Genomic DNA, 11,656 nt, shown 5'->3' on the forward strand with positions numbered 1-11,656 from the left:
CGCGGCTACGCTAGCTGCCGTGGGGAATTAGCATCGCGGGTCGCCCAAGCGCGTTCGTGTGGAGAGAGCCAGAGAGAGCTCGCCTGCCACACGGAAGGCCCGAGCTCGACCGCGGTTATGCTAGCTGCTGTGGGGACGGGACGTCGTGGGTCGCCCAAGCCAGACACCACGAGGGTGCAGGTAACCTGCAACGGTCTCGTGGGACTCGTTCGGTCTGCCAAGTCCCACGCCATAAAGACCCAAGAGGTCCAGTCTGACCCCATTGCCTTTGATAGGGTCTTTTTCCTGCTTTTATTTCGAATGAATGTTGTGGCGCCGAGTTCAGTATGTTAAACTGTGTGAGTGACTGTACATTAATAATTGCTTATAGACGGTTGTAGTTCTTTTGTCGTGCTTCTGTTGCTTGTTTAATTGCATACATGTTTCATTATAATAAATGTCCTTGTGTAACTGTAAACCTGCTCGTTTCGTCCGTTCCCTCATTGACTAAACATTTCGGTTGTTGGGAGTTAGAAAGCCGTTGGTTTGCCGTAATAGGGGGACATTTGGACCGACGGTTCTTGGCGATTACGCCGCTCGGAATCGCGCACTGACAAGCTCGCCTCGGCGGTTTGTTCCGTACGAGATCCGTCGAGGGTGGAATACCCTGGTAGTTTGATCACGTGGGTATTTAGGTACATTGAAGATTGGCAATCGACCCTACCCCACGTGATCTGCCGATTGGCGTATTTCGGTTCTTGTACAAGAAGCCGTCACTCGGAGTTATCCGGGCGGCGATCTATATTCCGGGCGATCGGTCGGGCCGACTCGACTTGCGGCTCTGTTCAGAGCGGTCGGTTGGCGGCCGACCCCCGGCCCATAACAATATATATGCACTGAACCCGTAGCTTCGCTGAGGGTAATTACCCCACACACAACGTGAAAAGCTGGGTTAAGCAATTGTTTGATGTCCATCCATTTGTCCATTCATCTCTCCCAGCAGTTTATGATCGAGGAACAGCTTATTTCAATTGAATATTATATTTTGAACACAAATCAGAACATGAATTGGAAGACAAGTTTTATCGTTTTACCATATATTGGCTATTAATTCATCCCGATGCGCAGAGAAGAATGCGATAATATTTTGACTCTGCCTGCCTGACAATCAAACAAAATTGAAAATCATTCTAAACAGGAAACTTACTGCTTTTATGGACGTCATAAAGGACACATGCAACAGGCACGAAGAACTAATGTAACGTGTGAGATATGGTGGTATCGTATCCGCTAGAGAAAACGGTGGTAAAACCCGGAATTAATATATTTATACACCTTAAAACCTCTCTCAGTCTTTACTTAAATTTAATTATATAGTTGAAGACTGTAGAACACAAATTTTCTGTCATTATGCTTCCAAAAACCATGCTATATATCGATATATAAGCATCAGAGGGTGTGGAGTGTGTCGGTGTGCATATCAAGTGAAGAACAGCCCACCAATATTGCTATGTACGAACCAATTAATGCTGCGTTCTATGGTGATCATTCAAGCCTGGGTATCGTAAATTGCAACTCAACGTCATCTTATTACAGTGCATAAAGGTGATTTGTGTATAAAACTGCTTCAGTGGCACTAAACTTCCAGATTTATTTAAAATTATCTTTAAAATCATTATTTTACAAAAAATTGAAGTACAGGAGGGTCGTGTGGTGTGTAGATTTCCCCTTCCCTCGATCACATTGAGTTTATTGAGGTAATGTTTATGGATTTATTCACCTAATTAATTCACATGGGCCATTAACACAATATCCCCCTCAAATGCTCCATCATCATCATGAGTTCATACACTGCCCCCTTCATCTCCATCAACTCATCTTTGTTGTCGCCATCATCAACATTGCCATCGCATTATTGGATTAAATTTATCATAATCTAATAAATAAGATTCAATAGATGTCTGTCTGTCTATCTGTCAGTCTGTTTACGTTTTTTGCAAAGATCTCTGGACCGACAACCACTAAATTTGGCACACAGACCATGTCCGATCCAGGGATTGTCCTAAGGGTATTTTCATCCACCACCCGAGCCTTTAAAGATCACTCTCTGGCTTTTTCATTTATATGCAATCTCATTGGTTAACAGATATCACGTGACATATAACACGGCCAAAGGTCAGCACACCTAATTAGTCGAGCTGTGTCTTCCATCCATTAGCTCACTGCACAGCTGGCCTGACTCCACGCACAATTGGAACCAAACTAAATAAATAATACGTTCACCGTTTTCATGCTGTATAAGCCAAAGCTATCTGCTATGATAAGTGGTGTACAGTTCGTTCATATTCGCAATTGCCACGCCATGCCCGTCCATTGAAGATGTATATCTGATAAATAATATTCATCGGATGTCTGTCTGTCTGTTTGTTCGTGTTTTTTGCAAGGACCGCTGGACCGACAACCACCAAATTTGGCACACAGACCAAGTCCGACCCAGGGGTTGTCCTAACTGTATTTTCATCCACCACCTCAATCTTATTTAACATGCTTGAGAGATTAGAATACATGCTTTAGAGAAGACTTTCTACATGCTTGGGAGATAAGACCCCTTAAGACCCCTTAAGACCCAAAAGACCCTTAAGACCATTGAATTCCCCGAACACAATTATGACACTTTAAAACTCTGAATACCCCAAAGACCCTTTGGACCCCAAAGACGGTTAAGATCCTGAAGATCTTAAAAACTCTTCAGACATCAGATACTTAAGACCCCTTCACCCACTGGTGTTCTGGCTCTCCTGCCCCCTACACAGTTCCCCCCCCCCACCCCGGCGGTTCTCCTGCCCCCCAGTCCATCTGCCTTATCAGCCCTGCTGGCTCTCCTGCTAAGTTTCATGATTTCAATAATTCAATAAAATGAACTTTATTTTATGTTCTTAATACAGGAAAATAAGCATGATGTTGGCTTAACGGTTAAAGTGGCTGGCTGGCTTAAGATCTTTGAGTCTTGAGTTTAATCCCCTGTCGTGCTGTTAAATAATACCAGGTGGGTTGACTTAGTCTGTCATTCTTCCGAGGTGGGCAAAATGAGCAGCATTCTATTGGAAACAGGGGGCACTGCATATGTGGCACAGATGTTGTCCCAGCAATGATGCAACCAGCAGACTCAGGCTGAACATGAAATAATATTAATACTTTATTTTATGGTCTTAATAACTTTTATTCATGAAAATAAATATCACAAAAACAATGTACAAACATGTTAATTTCAGGGTACAGTTTGGACAAATTTTAAAGTTAAAGTCTCAAACCCTATTTTCCTCATTGCCCCCTAAGTTTGTGGATTTTTGAGAACGTAACGCCGCAAACAGCAAGGCCCTCCTGCAGATACCTGAACACTGCACGGGGTATCATGTTCCTTGAACTCTCGAGTTGAACAACATAATTTGGACCAAATAAAAAAAATACTAGTTGATCATCCAGATTTTTTTTTTTTTAAAGGAAGGAGGAGGCCCTTTTTATTTGTTATTTGTTATTTTGTTTTTCAAAATGGCCACCCGAATTTGCAAACAGATGAAAACCATCTTCAAAAATGAAGCTTAAATCAATGAAAATGATTTGTAGTGTTCACACAATTTGTCTACATTCTACATATGATGCACAATTTGCTAGTTTTTAAACCAGGAGTATTTTGCATCATTTGAATCAGAAGCGTGCACTGAATTTTACTGCAGCGGCTGTGATGGAATTTACATATGCAGACATGTACACTGATCAGTCTGCTCACATACACACACGAAAACGGAGAGCGGAAGGACAGCTGTAAAAACTCAGTATCGACATTGGGAAAATGATCGATTCAAAGAATGGTGCAAGAGTCATACACTAAGATATGGATTTTTAAGTGGTGCAAACCTCTTCAATATTTGGTATGTCCTTCCTTCCATCCATCCGTCATAAATGACGAGAAATAACCTTTCTAACCCACCGTGTTCCATTTGTTTCTAGTTTGTTGTTGTTTAGTTTTTAGATCCTCGCGGAGGATCTCTAAGTCTTACTCACGTTGTTGTTTTTCATCTTCTTATTGTGGAGTTTTTTGTTTCACAGCCTACAGTTTTCATCGAAACTTCCTGAAACTTGGCATATATATATATATATATATATATATATATATATATATATATATATATATATATATATATATATATATATATATATATATATATATATATATATATATATATATATATAAAAATACCCTGCGCAGACAGTAACCATCTCCGTTTTTGAAAATTCCTCCTAGAAAAAAAAGTTATGACGTCAACAATATCTCCGCTAATGGAAATCGCCTAAAAAATTATCTCCGAAACTAGGCAAGCTTTTTGAATTCTGTTTGCGGGAATCGAACAGGGCATTAGGAAAGATGAATTACCGCACATATGATACATCACTATGTCATCATATCAATTTTTATGACGTCATTCCTATTTTTTGACATTTTTTGTTTCACAACCCAGAGTTTTCATTGGATCTTCGTGAAACTTGCCATGTATATGCAGAAAGCCCACGCGCAGGCAGTAACCATCTCCAATTTTGGAAATTCTTCCTAGAAAAAAGTTGACGTCATAATATCGCCGCTAATGGAAATCGCCTATACCATTATCTCCGAAACTAGGCAAGCTGTTTGAATTTTGTTTGCGGGAATTAGCACAGACAATTTTTCGCAAACCTGATACATCACAATGACGTCATATTCTTTTTTTATGACATCATCATTAAGAGGACGAGGATCTTAGCTCATTTGAGCTTGTTTTCTTATTGTTTGCAGTAAGTTTGCATCAGGACATCAGGACCCCTCCTGTTGGGGAAGTAACTGTCAGTCCCCCACGGAGCTACTTTTTAAGCGATGCAGCCACTTCACTGCCCAGCTTCCTTTGGTCATGAGTGCAATTTTTTTATTACTTTTTTTTCAGGATGTTTGACAAAATAAGTAATAAAAAAACAGGCGGTGGCTTCAAAATGGAAGCTGGTGGTGAGGATCAACTGGTATTTTTTGTTAACTTGGCTTTATACATGTTACAGTTCATTGACAGTCAATATTTGGAATTTTTTAATTCCAGAAACATTTTGTTTACTGCTAACAACCCAGCATTAATTTTAATAATATGCACACTTATTCACCAAAAAACAATATTACAAATTTGTTTTATGTTCCCAGGGATCAGACGTACTTTTTTTTTTCCAAGTTGCAAAATGTAATTCTCATTGAGTCATGAATAATACACTGTTTTAAAGGCCGAGCCTAGTGCTAGACATAATGTTGCAACGATGTCCCAGATGTAATGCTGTCTTACTACACCACCATCTTACTAAATCCTTCATTCCAATTCCTGGCATCTGACAATCAGCCCATCGCACACAGAACTCAGATTGTCGGATTGAGTTAGATATTTGCATTATGGTGTTGAACTGTCATCAGTGAAGCAATGGGGACAGGTTGAGTGTCTGTAGAGCCCTATCCTAATGCGAGATGTAACATAATAATGAGGTCTGAGCAAAAATAGCGTGACAGACAGAGGGATGGATGGATATAGAAATCTGGCTCCTTTAATAATATAGATTTTATTATAGAATCAATGTCCTTGTGTCCGTTTTGTTTCTCCTCCCAAAACACTGATCACACAATGTTGAAAACGGTACTATATTAATCGACAAGGGGACAGACCATGTAGGGTCAAATATTTTTTTTGATTTAGACAACAACATTTTCATTATTTACATGGATGAATGCCCAGACAAAGCAAGTGTTGAGCTATGCTTTGTGTGGCTTGGAAACAAGTCATGAAACACTACTGGTAAGCTGTGCGAGGGTAAGTGCACTGTGATTGGCTCTTTGCAAGTGACATCAATATACCCTTTCTGTACCTATTTTTTGCAGTCTCATTTGCATCTTTGACAAATAATTTGAGACAAATTTGGAGGTTTGTCGATTTTTAAAAAAAACCACCAAATGAGGTTGGCTTTAATGATACTGCTTTACACCAGAAAAGCACAATGACTTTAGAATGAGCCTCCTGGTAATGCAGAATATGATGTAGGGCGCAAGACCAATGAATAATGATATCAAATGATGTTACAATGTAATGAATCTCTCAAAAGGTCAACAATGTGTGTAAGCACCATTAGAACAAATGACTGCTACAACCCTCCTCATTCCCTTAAGAAGCCACCATAGAGAATCCAAAGGGCATTGTCAGTTGTCACCATTCCCAGTGCAAAGGAGCCTCCAATGTGCCAGAGTATGCACAGGAGAGTCCATTCTCTTAAATCTACACCCAATAATGTCACAAACGTACACTATTGGATTTAAATCGGGATTTATTGCTGAGCAGGGCAATGTTGTGATTACGCAATTCCTGAAGAAGTTTGGAACTGCACGAGAACAGTGGGATCTGGCATTGTCATCCATGAATAATATATGCAATTTCCTTGTGTCAAAGCAAATTTGATTTCAAAGCCAAGAAAAGCTTTCTTCCTCACTCAACGCTAAAGCTAATGCTGTTTTAAGTGGGGTACAATAATTGGTAATGAATGACAGAAGATCAAAGGTACTTCTTGCGAATTTATAAAGGGAGTTTTCCATGTTAAGAAATCCTGGGGCTCAGATATAAAGTAGAATTAGAAACTCTTTTAATGATCAAATCATGCTTTAGCTGAGTGAGATTTGATTTGTACACTTTGTTCCATTCACCACCCCCCCCTTCCCAATCCACCTCCCAGCTCCCTCGGAGATAACTGCCGTGCAGAAAGAGGGAGATTCTGGAGATAGCCTGACGCTGACGTGGTCACAGCCGACACAGCCAAACGGAGTTATCCTCGATTACGAGCTCTCATGCTGTCTGAAAGTGAGCACTATTGAACCGCATGAAAAGCCGGTGGTGAATACGAGCTTCTGTGTGGTCTTTCCAACACAGAGCACAGGTTTTGTGGATTTAGTGCTCGTTGGTAAAATAGTCTTGCCTCTAAACTGCTTCAGTTCCCGGTGGAATCAAATCCGCCAAGAATTTCCATTCTCGTACACCGTTAATGATCCATCTTTAAGAGGAATATGCATTTAAATACTTTTTGTGACAATTTTTTTACAAACACTTCTGTTTTTATAAAAACTTTCCTTGTTGCATTCGTTGATGATATTTCCGCTTATTAACAATTTATATCTTGTCTGAATAATTGTGAGTCGTTGAGGATCTATTATGCTCTTCAAGCACTTTTAATAATCTCTATTAAATAAGGTTGAACAGAATGGGGAGAGAAATTATTGCACTGGATAATAATAATAATGAAAGTAATAATAATAATAATAATAATAACAATAATAATACTTTGCAGAGACCTGCGGAACATTTGCGCAACATTCTGTAGGTTAAAACGAAATGAAACCAATTATCTTCTTCCTTATGCATACAGTGGCCTGCCAAAGTATTCATCCCCAACCAATAATGCCACATTTAGATGAATTACGATTATGTAGAAACAATTTTTCCAAATGAACTCTTTTATTCATAACTGAAGAAATCAAACTGGTTTAAAGAGGTTACATGTCAGGAATACCTGTAAAATATAAGTACAAATCACAATTCACTGGTTGTAAAAGTATTCAGCCTTGGAGGACAGTACTTGGTGAAAGCACCTTTTTCAGCAATGACTGCTATGAGTCTTTTTTGGTCGGTCTCTACCAGCTTTGCACAGTGAGATGGTGAAATCTTACACATTCTTTATGTGAAAATTGCTCTAGCTCTGCCAAGTTTGATGGGGATCGTCGATGGACTATAATGTTCAAGTCTCACCATAAATGTTCAATTGGGTTAAAGTCAGGACTTTGACTGGGTCACTCAAGAACATTTATTAACTTCTTGTTCAGCCATTCCAGTGTGGATTTATCTTTGTGCTTCGGATCATTGTCCTCCTGAATTGTGAATCCCAGTTTCAGATTCATGGCTGACTCAAGCAGGTTTTCATCAAGGATTCTCCTGTAATTTGCACCGTACATTGTCCCTTCTATCCTGACAAGCTTGCCAGTTGATGAAAAGCAGCCCCATAACATGATGCTGCCACCACCATGCTTGGCAGTAGGGATGGTGTTGTCTGGGTGATGTGCAGTGTTAGATTTGCACCAGACGTAACACTTTTAATTTAGATCAAAAAGTTTTATTTTTGTCTCGTCTGACCATAAAACATTTCCACACGCCAGAAGTATCATTAACATGTTTTTTTCCCCCCCGCAAACTCCATACGAGCTTTTAGATGCTTCCTTTTCAGTAATGGCTTCTTTCTTGCAAGCTTTGTGAAGGGAACGGGATATTGTTGATTGATGAACACTGACCCCCATCTCAGACATAGAACATTGCAGATCTTTCAAAGACATTGTTGGATTTATAGCGACATACCAAACCAGTTTCCTGCTTGCCCAGCTGCTGAGTTTGGATGGGTGACCTGATCTGGGTGGTATGATACGTGTTCCACTACTTAATGATGGATGTCACCATACCCAAAGGGATAATGAGTGACTTTGAAATCTTCTTATAACCCTCTCCTGGACGGTGTTCTCCACCGCTTTATGTTTGACTTCTTTGAGAGTCTCCTTGGACTTCATGTTTGCCTTGTTAGTTGACCAAGTGAGGTGCACCTTAAAACTCTTTTGATAAGTGGGGTCGCTTCATTTTAAATTAAACAACTGATTTCATACAGGTTATACCCATTACACTTATTTTTTTAACCTTTCAAACAATAATTTGTCCGTGAAGTGATTTTGGGTTAATTATAGAAAGGGGTTGAATATTTATGAAACTGAGAATCATCTGGTTTTCTCTGTTAATCAAACTTATTCACATTTCATCTGCATTTTTTAGCTTTATCACTTTGGAGTAGTTTGTGAAGACGATATACTGTTTGATTTGAAAGCATCATGAAATAAGCTCAGATGGCATCAAAATGTGAAAGCTTTTGAGGGCAGTGAATACATTTTCAGGCCCCTGTATATTTACACACCGCTAAAAGTAAATAATGATCTCAGACAAAGACCTTTAAAATAAAATGAGCAGAACCTACCCGTTGCTTCGCTGATGGACCAATTAGTTGTCCTGTTTGCCAAAAAATTTGGGTGAGAAGGAAAGGGGAAAGAAGACTAATGTACCCATGCATAGAGTACTTAACCCTCCCAGTACTCATGTTCATGTCCTGTCCCCCCCCCTTTCCCCCTATTCATCATGATGTCCCTTCCCACTAGAAATGTCTTACACATGATGACAGGCTTTGACAGTCCCTCCGTTTTAGAGGGGGGGGGTGGGAGAAGGAAAGGAGGACAAATTTAAATTAACCCAAACAAAGAGTGCTTTAACCTCAGCTTTGCTCAGGTAGAAAAGGAAATTATCATACAGTCTGCCCCAACCACTAGGTCTGCCACCACCATCATACTCTCCTCCCCTTCCCTCCTATCCTCCTCCTCAACCCCTCCTTCCTTTTCTCCCCCCCCCCAAACTTCCCTTTCTGCATCGCGTCCGACCAGTAAACATTCCAAACGACCATTATATGTAATTCTCTAGCAGGGGACCTTACACTCGCTCTTCTACTCCCCCTCTCTCCTCTACTACCCCTCTCTCCTCTCCCCCGCCCTTCTAGCACCTGTCCCCCTCTCCCTCCCCACATCATGTCCAACCAGATACATACAAAATGGCTACTAGAATGCATTTTTGTCCAAAAATGCCAATATTCACCTGATTTTCTCACCTTTTGCTGAAGCTGATTCTTAAACCATATTAGTGACTACAAAATAATGAAATCAGATATCGAATTAGAGTTGAGATAAAGCCATGAGGGAGTCTGAGTGGACTTTATATTACAGGCTTTAATTTCACTGAAAGTGCATTTTTGTCTAAAAATGCAAATTTTTCATTAAATTTTCTTCTCCTTTTTTGCAACTGAGTCTTAAACCATCTTTGCGACCATGAAAAATGAAATCAGATATCGAATTATCATTAAGATAAAGCCGTGAGAGTGTAAGAAAGTTGTAACCCTTACAAAAGACACTCGATGGAGCAAATAAAATTTAGGCAATTTGATTTTGAAGCCCCTCCCTGAATGGGGGAATCCACTCCCTGAACTGGGAAGCCACTGTGTCCAAGTGGACAGAACGACCAACTGACTGGCAGATATATATATATATATATATATATATATATATATAATATTCGTTAATAATATCACTTTCTGAACATTATTATTCAGCACAGAGGTCTGATTGAATATTCTTTTGATCAAATTTTGACCAAACATGGCAGAATTATTTAAAATGCATGATTGTTCAATTGAAGTATGAATTGTTTTAAAACTACATTGTCAAAGATTAAGTTTTCTTCTTATCAGCCAAATGCCTTTGCCTTCCAGGCTATGGATTTAATGATCCCTTTATATACTACAGGGTGTTCCATAAATCATTAAGGAACATAAAATAAGGACTCTGTTTTGAATGATTTTTTTGCATTGAAAATATGGTCAACCAATCACGTGAATGTATAAATATTTAATTATTTATTTAACTAATCATATTTCCTGTTATTAATAGCATATTCATTGTAATCTTTTTTTTTGTTGTTCCGTCGTGAATTCTGGGATTGCTCTATTTTGTGGCCGATCTGTAACTTCTCATAATAAGAGAACATCTATCTCTCCCACGAGCCTTGACTTTATCTGCAAAAGAAAATTGAGACAGTCAATGATATGCCTTGTGAATTGCCAAAAATCAGGTGCATATGAACTGCAAACAAAGTGGTTTCCCTGCATTGATTTATAAACATAGATCCCCCATTAAATTAGGCCATTTATCGTGGTTGCTAAAATATGAGATTAACACCTGTCCTTGCTGTAGGATCTGAGGGAGCACAACTGCACGTTCCTCAAAGTAAAGTCACGGAGCATCACGGTGAAGGGCCTCCGCCCAGGAGCTGTATACTCTTTCCAGATCCGTGCCCGCACAGTAGCAGGTTACGGAGCTTACAGTGCCCGGGTCTACTTTTCCACCAGTCAATGTGAGTGCATCCATGTTGTGTTCATGAAATCTTTTGTGTATTTATAACACTAGTAAAGAAGCTGTCCTTGAGGATGGGATGACTTGTACTACACACTCCCATTGGGAGTGGAACTATCCCATCTATATTTACAAAGAAAGAATTGGGGTCCTCAGCCCACCCTGATCCCCTCAGACTATTTTTGTTTTTTTTTACCAACAAAAACTTTTTTGCTGAACAAAAACCCTCCCCTCTCCCCCCCCCACCCCATGCCCCCCACCAACCTCCCAAGTACAACCACCTGTTTTTGACTAATTTTGTCCAGCATTTCAGGATTGCTTATGTCAAATAAACAAAGCAATAAAGAAACACAAATGGACCTTCCTCAGGTTATAGCAGGATGTGTACAACACACATTTTGTTTGATTGTTGTTTACTTACTGCTCCCTTGAATTCTGGATCGCAAAGTTTAAAATCATAATTAACACGAGAGTTCATAGAACACCTTACCTCACACAGTCTTAAGAAAAAGGATAAGGAAGGATCTTTTCAACTCTTGCTTTGCGTTTCCGAGCATGATCTATATTTCCACAAGCCACATTTTTGTCTGAATC

General features: G+C 39.6%; 1 protein-coding gene across 5 annotated transcripts in view; it reads left to right on the forward strand.

Moving 5' to 3' along the window:
* The window catches only part of LOC147020366 (ephrin type-A receptor 5-like), a 285,255-nt gene that overhangs the window by 178,920 nt on the left and 94,679 nt on the right, over positions 1 to 11,656 (forward strand). For all 5 annotated transcript variants that reach the window (XM_085895675.1, XM_085895672.1, XM_085895673.1 and 2 more), the window contains 2 exons: positions 6,760 to 6,884; positions 10,904 to 11,063. In XM_085895675.1, the coding sequence (XP_085751801.1) occupies positions 6,760 to 6,884; positions 10,904 to 11,063 (285 nt within the window). The remainder of the gene's footprint in view (positions 1 to 6,759; positions 6,885 to 10,903; positions 11,064 to 11,656) is intronic.

The sequence above is a fragment of the Eptatretus burgeri genome, chromosome 9, assembly GCF_056783735.1.
Source record: "Eptatretus burgeri isolate ZD-2024b chromosome 9, Ebu_testis_v1, whole genome shotgun sequence".
NCBI lineage: Eukaryota > Metazoa > Chordata > Myxini > Myxiniformes > Myxinidae > Eptatretus > Eptatretus burgeri.